Here is an 18,011-nt window from a genome sequence, read left to right on the forward strand (position 1 = left end):
ACAGGGTTTCTCTGTGTAGTCCTGGCTGTCCTGGAACTCACTCTGTAGAGCAGGCTGGCCTCGAATTCAGAAATCCGCCTGCCTCTGCCTCCCAAGTGCTGGGATTAAAGGTGTGCGCCACCATGCCCAGCTGTTACCTTCCCTTCTGATTGCAGGGCAAGTGCTGTGAGTTCTTGGTCTCTCTGTGGTCCCTGCAGTACTCGCATGTCCCAGTGCCCGGATGCAGTGCCATGCTATCTTGCTGTTGTCTGGGCAGGACTGCTTCCCTCTCCTTGAAGGCTTGTCCCAGCTCTCCTGAGATGAGGGTAACCAAGCCCCTGTCCTTTGCCCTCATACCCTGAAGGAGGAGTGGCCTGCAAGAAGGAGGACACGATGGTGAACATGCAGTCACTCTTATCTATTGACTAACCTATATCACTTAATAGACCTGGGTTGGTGGTGTCAGTCCCCTTTGAAGACCTCAGAGGCCAGCTTTCCATGGAACATTCAGCAGAAACCCTTGTGGCCGCAGGGCAGGCAGCTGGCACAGATGGGCCAGCTCTGGCCTCATCTCTGTCCTTGTAGCTGAGCAAGGACACTTCTTCTTTTGTGGACCTTTGATTCCCCATCCCATACTCGCCTCCTGCCTTCAAGAAGATGGGCAGTCAGGAAGCTGGGTGTCCCCATCTGTGCTGTGAATTAGTACTCTGGAGCTGGGCCCGACCCTGGGTCCCTTTGTGGACTTTTGAGTTCAGAGTCAAGTCTTAAAAAAAAGTTCTCTAGGCTGGGTGTGTCTGGTCCCAATTGCCTGGGAGGCTGGGGCAGGGAGATTGCATGAGCCCCCACTATAAAGCTACCAGAAAGTTATAGACTGAGTGTCTCCCTTCCCCTCCTCCTCCTTTCTCTGCGTGTTTATGTGTTTACATGTGTGTGTACTTACACACGTGTAAACAGACATACCCCAAGCTTGGAATGTGGTATGCATTCTTAGGATAGCCCATCAGGTTGAGCCTGTATATGTGATATGATCATAACCCTGTGTGGGCTTTTCCAGGGTTCTTAGTTCTTTGTTTTTGTTTGTTTGTTTGTTTGTTTTTTTCGAGACAGGGTTTCTCTGTGTAGCCCTGGCTGTCCTGGAACTCACTTTGTAGACCAGGCTTGCCTCTAACTCAGAAATCACCCCGCCTCTGCCTCTCAAGTGCTGGGCTTAAAGGCGTGCGCCACCACGCCCGGCCTTCTTAGTTCTTTGTGTGGGAGTATGTTTGCTAATGACTGAGGTCATGGTTGCCTTCATGACTGAGGCTTCCTCAGGCTTCTCTGCTGGATGTACGCTTTAGGGTCACTCACTGGGGGATCCCAGGGGTCATGCTCTCTCCCCCACGGGTCTTTGGCGCTGGGATGGAGATGTAGACCCCTTTGAGCTGATCCTTGATCGAGGAACCTGTCCTGGGATTCTGTGTGAGGCTCCTGCCTCTCTTGTCCTTGTACAGGCAATACTCTGTTTGGCTGTCCGTCACCCTGCATGTGATCTGAGCAGTTGATGGTCATCAGTTGAGGCAAGTTCAGGAGGGTTTGGAACAGCCTCCCACACCTTTGCTGTAATGGTATTTGGCGGCCACAGAAGAGAGTATTTTGTTTTTCCACACAGGGTCTCTCCTTGTTTTTCTGACTGTCTTGGAATTCACTTTGTAGACCAAGCTGGCCTTGAACTCCTGTCTCTGCCTCCTGAGTGCTGGATTATAAAGGGGTGAACCACCATGCCCTGCCTACCTGCTGCTTGCTTCCTTCCTCCCATCCCTTTCTTTCTGTAACAGGGCCTTTCTCTGTAGTCTTGGTTGACCTTGAACTCACTGAGATCCACCTGCCTCTGTCTCTGCTGTGACTAAAGGGGTGTGCCACTGCCCCATACCACTTGGGTGTTGCTTTGTGGAAGAAATGAGCTGCTGTTGTAGTTTGTTGACAAGAGTATAGGTAAGTCTGGTGCAGTGGCACGTATGTGTGACCCCAGCAGCACTCAGGAGGCCAGGGCAGGATTAGGCATTTCAGGTTACCCTGGTCTATAGTGACCATCCTGCTCACAAATTCAAAAAGGACTGAAGTCGCTCAGCAGGGGTTTGCAAGATCTGGTGCTTCATCCCTAGCACTGGGAAGAGGGGCAAACTGTTTTAGGCACTCAGCAGTGAGCTCCTAGTGCTGCACCAGATGTGGGCTGTCTCTGTACAAAGAGACTAGCATTTCTCATGAAAGCAGGCTCCCGAGGCTGTGCCCAGCACAGTCCCTTCATTCCCAGGTACCTGCATGCCTGGCCCTTTCCTAGGAACACAGCTGGAAGAATCAACTCCTCTTAGTTTGTAAGCTCAGGACCGAGTGGACATAGTGTTGGGGACTTAGAGCATGGGTGAGGCAGTGGCTTCTCTCCTGAGTACACAGGTCCACACCAGTGCTGGTGTTTTTTGTTGACAGTACTAGGGCTGGAATCTTGCCTTGTGCATGGCAGGCAACTGTGTGCTGAGCAGGCTTTCTATAGAGACCAGCGGTGTGTTTAGAGCCCTTCTGATACTATCCAGAGCTGTTCTTAGCCTAGAGAATCTTTTCTCCCCTTCTCTCTCCTTTCTGTCCCACTACATCCCCAAAACAAACCCACAGGGTTTCTCCGTATAGTCCTGGCTGTCCTGGAACTAGCTCTGTAAACCAGACTGGCTTTCCCACAGAGATCCTTCTGCTTCTGCTTCCTGAGTGCTGGAATTAAAAGTGTCTTATTCCAGGCCAGCCTGCCTGCCTGCATCCTGCAGAGAGATAGGATGAGAAGTGGGTGCTGCCAGGTCCAGCTTCCTCTGCTCTGTTTTTAGGCAAAGTCCCATTATGTAGACCTGGTGAGCCAGGCATTTCTTTTTTCTTTATTTTTAATTCTGTGTATAGTTGTGCTACCTGCATGTTTGTCTGCACCATGTCCATGCAGTGCCTATGGAGGCCAGAAGAAGGCATCATACCCACTGGAGCTGGAGTGATAAGCTCTTGTGAGCCACCATGTGGTTGCTGGGAATTGAACCTGGATCATCTGCTAGAGTAGCCAGTGCTTTAACCACCTAGCTGCCTCTTCAGCTGCACAGCATTTCTAAGCCTAAGCTTGTGCTGTGACAACCACCTGGGTTGAACGCCCAATAAGTTACCAGAGAGTAGCCCAGGCATGGGTATCGCATGCTGTAGGCCCTCTTTCCAGCAGTGTTGGAGTAGATTCTCTCTCTGTTCTTCCCAGTCTCCAAAGCAAGTCAGACCAATATCCCAGGCTCTGGGTGCTCAGGGGTAGTTGGGGTAACCTTGGGACAAGGCTGATCTTGAAGAGACTGGGTACACTGGGTATTCACAGTTGGTAGAACACATGAAAGTGTGTGTGTGTGTGTGTGTGTGTGTGTGTGTGTGTGTGTGTGTGTGTGTGTATGTGTGTCTGCCTGCCTGCCTGCCTGCCTGCCTGCCTGGGCATACATCCATGCACACATTGTCTGGTGCCTTTGTTATACAGTGAGAAAGACGAGGTGAAGCATTGGGGAATGGTAACATCACATCTTCCCCGCTGCTGTGTGGCTTCTCTGGGAGACCTATGTGTAGTCATTGCTTCACCCCAGACAGGGCACCAACCACAAACCACAGAATTGATCCCATAGTTTAGGAGAACTGGGAGTTCACTGGGGTTACTTACTGAGTGTGGGTGACTCAAAGGCAGCTTGGGGTTCCCTCCACCAGCTGCCTGGTTTAGACTTCTTTCCCTAGCACATGTGAATCATGGATATTACATGCACTTCCTCAGCTCAGACTTAATGGGCTTTCCTACCATGAACACCCCCTGACCCCTTTGTAAGTGTGCTCATCTCCATACAACCGCAGCAGGAGACTGTCTAGAGACTTAGGGTTGTGGGCACACTGTGAGAGCCCATATTAGTGTTCAAGGGCTACTTGACTTCTCATCTGTATGTAGTTTGTGGCTGTGCTGGACACAGCACTGAGTCCTCTTCAGCAGGGGTGATGACCAGGACTCAGGCAGAGTGAAGAGCCTGGGCTCTGGAGGCCCTAGCCGTGGCGTTTGTGTGTCCCGTTCTCGTGAGGCAGGCCTACAGCCTTCATCATTCTACATTTGCCTTCATTACCCTACAGCGCACTTCTCCGGTGGAGCTGGGCCTGTGCAGAGCTCGTGGCCAGTGGATGTGAAGGGCAGGAAGCTCATAGGGTGACTGGCCAGCCCAGGGAAGCCGGAGTGCTCTGCCTCCTGCTTCCTTGTTCTTCCTCCCTCTGTCGCTTTCTGTCAGTAGTTGGCATCCTTATGCTTCATCTTACAGTGACAGATTTGAGAGCTGGCCCTGAGTGGTCATGCTAGGGCAAGGCTTGATTTCAGGTGTAGCACACATGCTGGCCAGTGGGACTCTGTAGGATCTGCCCACACCGATCAGGTGTGCAGGGAGACAGAGCTGAGTCAGGCTCCAGCTCTGGGGAATGTGTTGGGTCAGCATCTCTGTAGGGTCCAAGCACTGGCTGTGCATCATAAAACAAGAGGAGTTGGGGTGTCACTGTGGTTGTTGGGACCAACTGTGTAGTCTTTTCTCTTTTAGGACAAGCACCATGATGCTGCTCATGAGATTATTGAGACTATCCGGTGAGTACTGTGTGGGATGAGCACTGGGCTCGGGGCTGCCCTCCGAGGTTCCAGCACCCCTACTGCACTGTCCTCACTGGGACCTCTGGGAAGTGCGGCAGGAGGAGCCCTGGCAGAGGCATCTCTCCATGACCCTTGTCTGGGAAAACCTCAGTTGTTTGTTTCCCCTGCCGTGGTGGGGATGGAGCCAGCTCATATATGTGCAGCCTCTGAGCTGCTCCCTCCTCTGAGATGGAACTTGGGATGTCTCTTTGTCCCCATCTTCCTTTCACTAGTCCCCACCTTTGGATTGGAGAAAGAAGGGATTTGTAAGGACCCTGTGGTTCCTATAATAGTGGACGTAGATTACTGGGGAAAGCCCTGGCAGAGTAGAAACTGGACTCTTAGATTGCCATTCAGTGTTCTAAGGTGGAGGTAGTGGAAGCAGTGGGACTTACAAGCCAGCTGGGGCTGTAAAGAGGCCAGTAAGTTGGGTATAGCGCTAGCCTGGGGACCTGAGTTCATCTCTGGAAGCCATGTGAATGAAGATGGAAGGAGGGGACTGGCTACAGATGTGCTTTGATCTCTGTATGTGCTATGGTACACATGTCACCATAGCATCTACAAGTGCATACGTACCCAACCTAAGAAGGCCCACCCACACCCTTGCCAACTGTCTAAGCCTCCAGGAAGCTCTTTTGGTAGAAGAGTGTATCTGGCTGGAGTGGCACCCAGCAGAACTTATGAGGCAGAGGCAGTAGCATCTCTGTGGTTTTAAAGCCAGCCTGGTTTGCCCCTTGGTATAGTGAGTTCAGGACAGTCAAGGCTGTGTAGAAGAAACCTGTCTGGGGGGTAGCGGGGTGGGGCGGGGTTTTATATCCTAAACTGGTCCCTCCCCCAGAGTTTTTTTTTTTAATCATGTTTATGTGTGGTTGATTTGTCAGTGTACACACATGCCACAGCACATGGTGGGGGCAGAGGGAAGCTTTGTGTAATTCTCCTCCTTGTGTAGGCTCCAGGATTGAACTTGGGTTGTTGGTTCTGTGCCACAGTTGCTTTTACCCACTGAGCCATCTTGCCAGCTTCCTCCCCCCTCCCCCTTGGAGAAAGGTCCCATTATGTAGCCCAGACTGGCCTTGAATTTAGAGCTTTTATGCCTCAGCCCCACCCAACAGTGCTGGATTGGCTGGCTTGTACCACTGAGCCTGGCTAATATTTTGCTTTTTACCATAATATATGAATTTACTTCTTTTCCAAGTGCCAACACTGACCTTGGCCTCAAAATCTGTGATTTCTCAATAGCTCCTCATGAACTTGCACAGTAACATTCACACACACATACACTCTGTAGAGCTTGCTGAGGCCAGCAACACCTCTGTGTTCCATTTCAGGTGGGTCTGCGAGGAAATCCCAGATCTCAAGCTGGCCATGGAGAACTATGTCCTGATTGACTACGACACCAAAAGGTGAACAGGAAGGGACGGAGCAGGCTGCGAGCTGTGCCTCCCCAGCTGCCTACGCCCTTGCTATGCTTCCTTCTGGAAGCTCTTTTGGTAGAAGAGTGTATCTGGCTGGAGGAGCAAGGCAATCACTGGGAACTCCTACACTGTACAAATTGAGTTGATAGGTGGGAGATTACCAGGGCTGGTGAGAGAGCTACTGGCCTTTTTCTAGCAGCAGGTCCTGCCAGTGCCGTGTTGATGGGCCTCCACCTTGCCATCATAGGGGCTGGGTGAGGCCAATCCTTAGTCCCTACCTAGGCCTCTCCTTCTGAGCAGAGTGGGTGTGGAAGCAAAGGCATCCCTGGAATGCTGCCTGGAGCCAGGTTTGTTTTTCTTTGAGAAAGAGTAGCCCAGGCTCTACCTCCTGCTCAGAGCCTGCCCATTCTTGACACTGCCTAAAAAATAAAAATTTGCTTGACCTATGACCTCATTAGTAGAAAGGATTCCTGCCAGCCTTAGTGACACTGGGACAGGACAGTCCGCTGGCTGGGCCCCTTGCCCTATGACTAGCATCTGGGTGTAAGTGGACTGGAGTTCACTGCTACCCCAAGGCAGGAGCCTGTGTCCTTATAGAGTTGGGATTAACTTCAGCCCTCCATCTCACCTCCTCTGTGAAGCTCCTGGACCTCAGGAAATGACTTTTTCCATGTGAGGAACCCACCCAGAACCTCGCAGTGACACCCTTCACCCCTCTGATAGTAGAGTAGGCTTTCTTACTGTACCTAGAGTGACCTCAAACTCCTGGGCTCACATGACCCAAATTCCAAGGAGCTGGGACTGTAGTTGTGTGTGCCAACACCTCGCCCTGCTTTGGTCTTTCCTGGTTCAGGGATGCCATGCTCTGTTCTGGGGCTGCTGCTGCCCTGGGTTCCTTTTAAGAGAAAGAAAGGTGTAAGACACGTGACTGGGGCCAGTCCAGGTTCATACTGTAACACACCAGAGTGCCAGGGCATCAAGTGGCATTGTGTGACTCCCTCACATGGGGAGGGGGCTGCCTGTGTGTCTTAGTGTTCCAGAGCATCCTGTCCCCAGCACGAGTCTCCTCCTGGGCATTTAGGGCACCCCTGGACTTGTGGGGTGTGGAGTAGCACTCTCACCCGAGAACTGTGCTTCTGCTCCCTGGTGATCAAAGTGCACAGGGGTCTTCTCAAAGAAACCAGGTAATTAAGGGGTCCCGCCCCAGGCCTGTCTAAAAGCTAGATACCCCAGCACCTGGTTCTGGCTAATGGTGGCCTGAAGTCCAGAGATTGGCAGGGCCTCCTCTGCCCGTGCAATCCAAGGCACTCTGCCCGCTTGTGCTTCCTTTTTAAAAGGCTCCATTTATTTTTACTTTGAGTGTGAACGTTTGCCCGTTTGTATGTCTCTGCAACATATTCAGGCTGTACTCACAGGGGCCAGCAGAGGGCATAGAGTCCCCTGGAGCTGAAGTTATAGCTGGTTGTGAGCTTCTGTGTGTGGGTGCTGGGAACAGACCCTGAATACTCTTGCAGAGGTAGCCATTGCTGTCACTGCTGTGCTAGGCTGTCTCACATGCTCCAACTTCACTTTCTTTTCTTTTTTGGAGACAGGTCTCACTGTGTAGCCCTGGCTGGCTTGAACTTGTAATATTGTCCATCTCTGCATCTTTCCACCTCCTGAGAGCTGGGGTTGTCTGTGGGCCAGTGCGCCATGCTGTTGTCTCACAGGCTCCTTACAGCTCAGAGAGGAGAGCCTAGGCCCCCACCTTCTACCTCATTTGAGATGGTCTCTTGGTTTTTAATGCTGCACATGCCAACCCTGCCCCCTTCTTCCTTAGAAGGATGGAGAACTCAGGACCTCATCCTGCCCCGCTTTAGGTAGGTTCTGAGGACTCAAACCCAGGACCTCATACTTAGTAACAAGCTCACTAGCTGCTGAAACCATCTCCCCAGCCCTCGCCCAGGTCATAGTTATGACATACATGCTCCTAAAGTTCCTCATCTAAGTGACAGTCTGACTGTGGAATTGACATGTGAAGTCGAGCTTCCCAAACTGCCCTTGGCCTTGTTCCAGTGGCCAGGGACTGTCTAAGCACAGAGTCTCTGGCTGGCCGGCCATGTTGGTGTTCTGGAGCCCGATGGCCTCCAATAATATACATATACTCACTCTCTCTCATACACACGCTCTCTCCTTCCTTTTTCAGTTTTGAAAGCATGCAGAGGCTGTGTGACAAATACAACCGGGCCATCGATAGCATCCACCAGCTGGTAAGTGGCTCCCCACTTGCAAGGCTGGTCACTCCTACTGGATTTGCACATGGTGTTGGCTCGTGGGCCTCCCAGGGCAGCCAAGCACTAGGACTTCCTGCAGTTTGTGAAAGAGTGGTAGGGAGAGCTGTTGGCATGGTGTATTAGTTAGGGTTCTCTAGAGTGACAGAACTTATGGGGAGTCTCTATATAGTAAAGGAATTTATTGATGATTTACAGTCTGCAGTCCAACTCCCAACAATGGTCAGTAAGAGCCGTGAATGGAAGTCCAAGGATCTAGCAGTTGTTCAGTCCCACACAGCAAGCAGGTGAAGGAGAAAGAGAACCTTCCTTCTTCCAATGTCCTTATGTAGTCTCCAGCAGAAGGTGCAACCCAGATTAAAGGTGTGCGCCACCACACCTTTAATCCCAGATGACCTTGAACCTGGAGATCTCCCTGTCTTAATCTTCTGGAATCCATAGCCACTATGCCTCAAGATCTCCATACTAAGATCCAGGTCAGAAACTTCTATCTCCCAGCCTCCAGATTAGGGTCACTGGTGAACCTTCCAATTCTGGATTGTAATTCATTCCAGATATAGTCAAGTTGACAACCAGGAATAGCCACTACACATGGTGAGGCAGGAAAGTCAAGTGGCAGGACATCAAGACCCAGATGGCACCAACTGGCTTCTGCCTCTCAAGTGCTGAATTAAAGGTGTGTGACACCAGTGCCTGGCAACCTTTTGGGTTTTTGATTCAGGATCTTAGCATGTAGTCCAGGCTGGCCTTGAAGTGACAGTGTTCCTCCTGCCCCAGCCTCCCCAGTTTTAGATGCCAGACAGGTGCTGTTGGCTGCTGTTGAGTATAATGGGTCATGTCTACTCTTGTCCCCAGTGGAAGGGCACTACACAGCCCATGAAGCTGAATACTCGGCCGTCCAATGGACTCCTGCGGCACATCCTGCAGCAGGTTTATAACCACTCTGTCACTGACCCGGAGAAGCTTAACAACTACGAGCCTTTCTCCCCCGAGGTTTATGGGGAGACCTCCTTTGACCTGGTGGCCCAGATGATTGATGAGATCAAGATGACAGAGGATGACCTGTTTGTCGACCTGGGCAGTGGTGAGTGTCTTGTAGCGTGGTCTTTGAGCCGACCTTGGCTCATGCAGTGCACCCAAGGCTGCCCATTAGTCCCCAGATGGTCTTTTCACAGAGGACACTGGCTGAGCGCGGCTCCTGCTGCCACCTCCCTGCTCAGCCTTCTCCCAGAGCCCTCCGCCCTGGGCCTCCCGTTCACGCTTGCTCCAGCTTTTGACCTAGTGGCTCTTGGGTTGTGTCTGCTTAACCAGAATCGTGATCCTGAGGTGTCTGGTCATGGCTCTGTGCTACCGCACACTTGGTTCAGACACTGACAAACAGTCACATACACAGACAGCAGTGTTGCTGGATTGCCTGCATGGTTGTGGTTCTGATGGTGTTCACTTTTCTTGGGGCATGTCTTAGGGTTTATTGCTTCGATGGAATCCCATGACCAAAAGCAAGCTGGGAAGGAAAGGGTTTCTTGGCTTACACTTCCAGATCAGAGTTCATTACTGAAGGAAGTCAGGACAGGAACCCAAACGGGGCAGGAACCTGGAAGCAGCTCCTGCCGCTGATTGATGTGGAGGCCATGGAGGGTACTACTTACTGGCTTGCTCCCTATGGCGTTCTCAGTCAGCTTTCTCTCTTTATGTCCTTATTCCTTCCTTCCCTTCCTTCCTTCCCTTCTTCCCTCTCTTGGTTTTTCAGGACAGGTTTTTCTGGGTAGCCTTGACTGTCCTGAAACCCTGTTTGTAGACCAGGCTGACTTCAAACTCACAGAGATCCACCTGCCTCTGCCTCTGAGTGCTGGGACTAAAGATGTGCATCACCACACTCAGCCTGCAGCCTTCTTATAGAACCCAGGGCCACCACAATGTTTTGGGTCCTCCCTTATCAGTCACTACTTAAGACACAGCCGATATTATGGAGGCATTTTCTGTTTGTTTGTTTGGTTTTTCGAGACAGGGTTTCTCTGTATAGCCCCGGCTGTCCTGGAACTCATTTTGTAGACCAGGCTGGCCTTGAACTCAGAAATCCACCTGCCTCTGCCTCCCAAGTGCTGGGATTAAAGGCGCCACCACGCCCAGCGGGGGCATTTTCTGAATTGAGGTTCCTTCCTTCCAGATAATTGTAGCTTGTGTCAAGTTGACATAAAACTGTCAAGTATATGCCATCTCTCCTGAGTGTGATGGAGCAGAATGTGCTGGCTGGAAAAGACACAGTTGTTTTCTCCAGCTCTTTTAGAAGCTGCTAATCCAGCTGTGAGGGTTGAGCCTCCTGGGTCCCTAACCTTTGAGAGCCTATCCTGAGGCACTGTGACTTAGGAGCTCACTCTACTAACACTGTGTACGGGATGCCTTCCAGCTAGTCCCTGCATCTCCTAAGGTGCTTGTTTGTCAGATGTGGCTTTTCTATCCTGTGGGTCCTAGCAACATGCTATTTATTACTGAAAACACTGCTCAGGACAGTCAGGTGGCCCGTGTGTGCTGCCTGAAATGTGGAGTTGGTCTGCAAGCAGGGGTGGGGCGCCTCGACTCTTGACCTAGCTTCTCTGCTTGGGGCCAGCAGGTGCCAGTCACCAACCCTTGCAGCCTCTGGGGTTTCCCATCCCTGAGCAGACATATTAGGTCAGGGTACCTGCCGATCTCAGTAGTTACAGCTGTCCAGGAGATGACTCAGGTGAAGAAGGACCTTCTGAGGGCCGTCTTCATGTGGGAACAGCCAGGCCCTGCCAAACTGCCGAGGGTTGCAGCTTCACACATGGCACTGTGGGTACTAGAGCGGCACAGGCATCCTCTGGTGAGAGGTCTGTGCCTTTGAATGGCTTTCTTTCTGACACCAAGGGACATTGTCATGTGGCTGGGGCCACTGGGTCTCTGTAGAGGTCACACAGACTCTGACGAATGTCTCTCTGGCTGAAGGTGTGGGGCAGGTTGTCCTTCAGGTTGCTGCGGCCACCAACTGCAAACATCACTACGGAGTGGAGAAAGCGGACATCCCAGCCAAGTACGCGGAGGTGAGCAGTCACGTGCTTGCTGCTTAGGGCTTCTCTGTCTGGGCGCATCTTCCAGGCCAAGAGCTTCTGTGTTTGTGACTCCCAGCACTCCTAAGAGTGCCTGTGTGTTCCTGGTGGCCTCTGCAGCACGAGCACACCGTGTAGTCCTGGTGGGAATGGCTGCCTCCTCAGGAGAGAGGATGAGTTCCTATGAGTTCCTAGGGCACATTCCTGTGGGTGTGTCCCCCACCCCCAGCCCCTGTTCCACCCAGGATGGGGTTCAGCCTTGCTGGGGCTGGAGAGGATGATCTTGGGGTTCTGTTGAAGGGTTGGGAACCTTGTGACTCTACCATGGCCTCTGGTTTCGTCCCCCCCACCCGCCCCTCCTTCCCCGTGTGTGCCTCAGCAGGGTCGCTGTAGATAGGTACCATTATCTTGTCCAGTGTCATCTTGCAGAGCCCGTGGGCCTTCCACTGCCTTGGCCTCCCTGAGTTTGTAACAGATTGTATGCCTTTTTCCCCTCAGACCATGGACCGAGAGTTCAGGAAGTGGATGAAATGGTATGGAAAAAAGCATGCAGAATACACAGTGAGTGCCATCGCTCCATGCCCTCGGCCTCTGTCCCAGCCCAGCCCCTTCCCTTCCTCTCTCAACCACTGTCAGTTTTGCCCAGTGACCGTATATGGTCTTCTGTGGCCATGGTCCTCTGTGACAGCGAGTGCAGTCTTTGGAGTTGGCTGTAGAGCCTTAACAGTCCTGTCCACCCCTGCTTTCCTGGCCTGGGCAACCATCCTTAGTACATGCTGACCATGGACCTTGGTAACAGATATTTAGCTTGGTAGAGCCGAGACCCACAAACAAGGCAGGCACACTTCTGCTGAGCTGTACCCCAGTGTAGCCTGTGGCATTAAGGGTGTAAGAGTTAAGACCGTTGGGATGCAGAGATCTGGCTAGGCCACCTTGGGCCAGCTGGGAGGGGCAACCTTCAGTGACTTTCTGTGCCTTTGTGCTGTGAGTGGATGATACCCACTCTGCTCTGCTTTTCTTTGTCTGTCACCATTTCTGGAATGGGACTTAAGAGCTGCTCATCCACACTTCTTGGTGAAAGTCTTCTCTTCCCCTGTAGGCATTCGTTAGGAGAGAGGCCCACTTTATGCCTGTGTTTGGGACCCATGAAAAGTTCCCCAATGGGTCCATTCCTGAGACTTTGTGCCTTCCTTCTGCATACATTAACTGTAATGCCTTCCTCATGCACTTTAATGGTGATGACGTCTTGTACTTCTGCTGGGGGCCTATTAGCTCCACACCCACAGAGGAGTTGTTGGTCATTGCCACAGCTTTCAGGAAGACCCTGCCAGTCCTGAGTGGCTTCCTCGTCACTTTTTCCTCCTGAGCTTGTCATTGTTAAATGACCTGGCCCATGTGGTTGAAGCCCACAGCTGTTTGTCATGTTGGCTGTTGGTTCCTCATGGGCTTCAGGCTTATGGCTGGGAGAAGGACTAAGGAAAAGGACAGTTTTTGAGGCCTTGGTGACTGTAACACATACCCTGGCAGTAGGAATAGAGAGTGACTGTGGGCCTCTGCTTGTGTCCATTCTGGCTTCCCATGGTACCTTTAGTGACTGCCAGCCTTTTCCAGAAGGCTGTGTAGGCGCCTGCCTGGCCTGTCAGCACCTGCCTGGCCTGCACAGTGCTATGACTTTGATGCTGTGTCTGCTTGGCAAGCTGTGAGTCCTGCTCAGAAGCAGTCAGGAGAAAAGCCAGGGGAGCCTAAAAATAGCCCAGAACTGCCTCATGCCAGAGATGCTGCCACCCACCATGCAAGCCTTACTGTGCTTCAGCCTGCTTGTCTGCTCAGCTACTCCCTCTAGTGGCTGAATGGAGCCTGGCTCTTTCCCAGCCCACACCAGCCTCCAGGCAGGGCTTTTGGGGCTCCTCTCTCCCATCCTCCAAGTGCCCTAATCCAGTTTGGGGCAGATATTGGGCCATACTCATCTCTGCTGACTGTACCTCTTCACATTCTTGGGCTTGGTGATGTCAGGTGACTTTTTTTTTTTCCTTGCTTTTTGAGACAGGGTTTCTCTATGTAGCCCTGGCTGTCCTGGAACTCACTCTGTAGACCAGGCTGGTCTCAAACTCAGAAATCCGCCTGCCTCTGCCTCCCGAGTGCTGGGATTAAAGGCATGCGCCACCAACACCCACCACGTCAGGTGACTTTCTATCACCCTTGAAGCCACAGTTGTATGTACAGTATGTGAGTAGTTCTTCTCAGTGGTGCCTCTGGGCTGTGACTATTGACCCTGGAGGATAGTGGAGTAGCCCGTGACTCCTGGGATGCTGGCCGAAGCTTGCCTCGGCATCCCCATCATAGGAGTTGGGTGTGCCAAAGTATCCCATGGGGAGCCAGTCCTGCTGAGGCATTCCCATAGGGAGTGTGCCTGGGATGGTGTCTGGGTCTTAGCACCTCCCTTCTTGTGTGTTCCCGGCTGAATGGATGGGTTCTGGATCTGTGTCTGGCATGGTGACTTGGGTCTCATTCACTGTAACCTTTTTTGGCCTTTCCCGGGCTTCTGTGGGGCTTGTGTCATTCTTCTCCAGTCATTTCAGAGATGCTGACTTGCTGTGTGCTCCTCCCCCCCCCCCCCTTGCCTTTGCTGTGCTGGTAGCCATGTGTATGATACTTCGTTGGGAAACATGTTTCCCAGTTAGGGAACCAACAATGACCAGCTTGGTGAACACTTTTAAGTTTTTTGGGGGGTTACTTACAAGAGTGTGGGTGAGGGTTTACTTAGAGGAACAGAAATGACAGCTACATCATCAAGGCTCTTCCCAGCATGGGTGATAGTCTGAGAGCTGGGGACCTGGAGTGTGCTGCACAACCTGCAGCCAGTGTGAGGCCCGAGTGTCTTTTCCAGGTGGCTCAGGTCTGAGCCTCTCCCTGGTAGCTCAGCAGCCTGGCTGGTGTGACAGTGTCTCTTAGTGACCCTTCTTGCTTTATGTTTGGGAGGGAGGGAGGGAAGGCCCAGTGCTTAGTTTCAGGGATTTCTTGACTGGAGAGGCTTCCCTGCAGGGCTGTTTATGCCCTGGCTAGATGGCCGGAATTTGAGAATCCCTGGCCACAGATTAGCTGTCTCCCCAGGCTTCCTTGCCTGGCCTGCCAGGACAGCACTGGGATCCGCAAGGGAGGAATTCTGGTTCCACACTTGACACGGCTGCAGGGTGATGACTGTTCTGGACAGTGGGCCCCAGAGGCCATAGCAGGCACACATAGATTCCTGGAGTGGAGTCAGCACACTGCCATTCCTATAGCTGCAGGAGCAGGACCCAGCCATCAGCCACAGGCAAGGCCTACAGAGGAGCCAGGGAGACCATCTGGGCATGCAGAACTCCCTGGAAGTCTCAAAACACACTGGTAGGGTGTTCTCATCCAGAAACTCTGAAACCCAGCACCTAGGGTGTAAGTGGACACACAGCAGGAAGTTCATCAGCTCAGGCTGCGTGGTAAGGATGGTGCAGGGCCTTGGTTTCTGACTCCAGTGGTTTAGATTAGAAGCCTCCTCCTGTTGGGGAGTTGGAGTCCCAGAGACCAGATCCCCTAGGGCCCAGAGATTGCCCTGAATTTTGGGGACTTGACTTAAGCCCCTTTCCCTAGGTCTGAATGTTATATACAACAGAGGAAAGAAGATTCAGAAGGTCATTGAGGGGTAAAGAGGTGGGCTGGACCTGGGGATGTGCTCAGAGGCTGTTCAGCCCACAGGGGCTCTGGCTGTCCAGGCCTGCTCTGCATATGGTTCCTCTGCTCAGAGAACAGAGGCTGTGCAGCTCCCCCTGGGCAGGTTCAGCCTTGTCCTAACGGGGTGGGAAGTGGCTCTGAACCTGTTGCTCTGTGAGTAGTACCCCATCACTCCACAGCACGCGGGGCGCCTGTTGTGGGCTGCTGCCATGACCCATGCATGGTTAATATCCCTGTCTCCCCATAAACCCTGATACTCATAAACTCACTTATGGTCAGTAGATTTGCCTGTCATGGTATCCCAAACTGTCCTGTAGTGAGTGCATCAGAGCCTTACTCCTGTTCATTGCCAAGTGTCCTCCCAGCATGTGGACAGACTATACCGTATATCCATCCGTCTGTCCGTGGATGTCCCTGCCTTTTGGGCTTCATGAACCCTGCTAGTCCCGTGAACTCCGTGTAGGGCAAACTGTTTTTTCCTCGGGCTCATGCCCAGCACCTCCGCAGTTGTCTTCAGAGCACACACACAATCCAGATTGCTTGGGTCTCTGACTGTCATGGCTCTGGGCAGTTAGCATAAAGCTGTTTCCTTCAACATACTTGAGCCTAAAGGAGGCGGAATAACATCAGTGCTGGTAGACACTGGGGGCAGGCCACAGTTTGGGAGTCAGTTGTGTGGCAAACATGTATTAACCCAAGATATACCGAGGCAACCTCATTATCTTCAGGCACAGCCATGGTGGACAGTGACAAGGGATAGGGATGATTGGTTCAGTGGCTTCTTAACCACATAGATAAGTGTCATGTCTGTAGGGTCAACAAATGGCTTGTGTGATGCTGTTCTTCTTGGGACATGGTTCAGGGTGCAGGGAGGGTTGGCTGGCCAAGCACACAGCACTGTGGCTGGACCCATGCCAGCCTCTTGTCTGTCTCTGAGTGGATACTGCTTCCTGCTGGGGTTCAGTCCCTGCTTTTTATAGAGCTGTCCACGGTCACTTTCCCATCCTGAGACCCAGCTCATTCCATGTCTCTCACAGCAGTTGCGGGAACTGGGTTTGAACCAAGCAAGCCTGTGAGTAAACATATTCCTTTCTTCCTTAGCTGGAACGAGGTGACTTCCTCTCAGAGGAATGGAGGGAACGGATCGCCAACACGAGGTACGGCCGGCTGCTGGCTGTGCTGGGGCCTCTGGCTTGCTCTCCAGATGTGGCTGGCTGCTGTGGAGGGTGGGGTGGGTCTGCTGCTTTAAGGGTGCCAGCCACTTCTTGGTGTTGATCTGGCTGTGGCCCCTGTCCTGCTCTTGTGTGTTTGGTCCCAGCTGTGCTGGTCCCCTTGAGTATCTGTACTGTCTTTTTATGGGGTCAGTCTGTCAGGGTTCCAGGTGATTTGGGGCCTCACCCCTGTGTTTTCTATTGGGGAGTAGTACCTACCTGTCACACTCATTGCACCTGCCTGCCAGTGTTTCCCCTTACCCATTCCCTGTGTCTACCCTGTCTTCTGTGGGCAGTTCGGTCCCTGAACTCTGTGGTAGGGAGTGCTTCCAGGAACTCTCTTTGTTTTAGAAGCATCAATATTCAAAACGGGCTGGGCTGAATTTTTGGCCCAGAGCTTGCAGCCTCCTCATGGGGCAGTTTGTACCTGTCTCCTGCCCCTGCTTTCCTGCTTATTCTGCTCAGCTCAGGTGGGTGGGCAGGCAGGGGCAGTGCCTAGCAGGGACCGGCAGCAGGCTGTGTCCTGGCTGGGACTTCCATGCACAGCCTCAATTTTACTGAATTGGAACATTGTTTTGCAGTGTTATATTTGTGAATAACTTTGCCTTTGGTCCTGAGGTGGATCACCAGCTGAAGGAGCGATTCGCAAACATGAAGGAAGGTAACGCATCCACAGGCCTCGTACCACCGCCCTGTCCAGAGGGACATGCAGGCACATCAGTCTTCCTTGAGAGGTCCTCAGCAACCCTTCCCCAGCTCCTGGGCTAGATGGGTCCTGGTGGCCAGAGGCACTTCTGCCCCAACACATCCCAGGCAGCCAGCAGACGGTTGAAAGGCTAACCCAGCTCAGAAGCGTCTCCTGCAGCCCCGTCTACACCAGGGCACACCAGGGCTCTTTGCTTGTGAGCTTACGGTGTATCTCTACTTGCTTGTGCCTGTTAACCTTTCATGGTGGAGAGTTGCCTGGGATTGCTCCAGAATGAGCAGTTGCATATAGCACATGCTGTCCCTTGTGGAGGGCCAGGGCTGTCTGTACTGTGGTCTGTATTGCACACTGCTGTCATGCCACAGGGAGCAGGGATACCCACACTTTACAGCCTCTTAGCTGTCACAGATGGGCCAACTGTCTGCTGTGGGGATTAGTTACTTTGGGGTGCTGGGGATGAGCCCAGGGCCTTGTATCCTCAGCAGACACTCCCCACTAAGCTTCACTCCTGCCTTATTTCCCTTCTTCATCCCTTCATTGGTGGTTTGAGATAGGGTCCCAGTCTAGGCAGGCTCTAGCTGAGACCCAGGCCAGTCTTGAACTTGATCACAGTGTACACTACTACATCAGCTCCTGTCTTAATGCTGCCTGTTTGGGGTAAGCCTGTGACTTTGTGAGTCATCCAGTCTTTGTCTACTACCTGTTTCCTAAGGGGGTCCAGGCTCTGGTGCCACAGCCAGCCTCAGCCCCTTCCCTGCCCGCCACTGATTGACGCTGTAGTGCTGTCCCTGTGTGCTCTCTGTGCTCTATAAATACCATGACCGCAGAGAAACAGGGCTTTTGGTTTACACAGCTAATCACAGTCCATCATCCAAGGAAGTCAAGGCAGGAACTCCAAACAGGAGCCATGGTGGAAGACTGCCGACAAGTTGAAGGTCATGCTCAGCCACTTTTCTGACACTGCTCAGGACCC

General features: G+C 52.4%; 1 protein-coding gene across 3 annotated transcripts in view; it reads left to right on the forward strand.

Annotated features, from left to right (window-relative positions):
• Positions 1–18,011, forward strand: part of Dot1l (DOT1 like histone lysine methyltransferase) — a 39,794-nt gene that overhangs the window by 6,093 nt on the left and 15,690 nt on the right. For all 3 annotated transcript variants that reach the window (XM_021204379.2, XM_029542072.1, XM_021204378.2), the window contains exons 2-9: positions 4,581–4,624; positions 5,995–6,069; positions 8,267–8,330; positions 9,207–9,435; positions 11,316–11,410; positions 11,915–11,977; positions 16,223–16,278; positions 16,914–16,993. In XM_021204379.2, coding sequence (XP_021060038.1) covers positions 4,581–4,624; positions 5,995–6,069; positions 8,267–8,330; positions 9,207–9,435; positions 11,316–11,410; positions 11,915–11,977; positions 16,223–16,278; positions 16,914–16,993 — 706 coding nt within the window. The remainder of the gene's footprint in view (positions 1–4,580; positions 4,625–5,994; positions 6,070–8,266; positions 8,331–9,206; positions 9,436–11,315; positions 11,411–11,914; positions 11,978–16,222; positions 16,279–16,913; positions 16,994–18,011) is intronic.

Source organism: Mus pahari, chromosome 9, assembly GCF_900095145.1.
Source record: "Mus pahari chromosome 9, PAHARI_EIJ_v1.1, whole genome shotgun sequence".
Taxonomy (NCBI): Eukaryota; Metazoa; Chordata; class Mammalia; order Rodentia; family Muridae; genus Mus; species Mus pahari.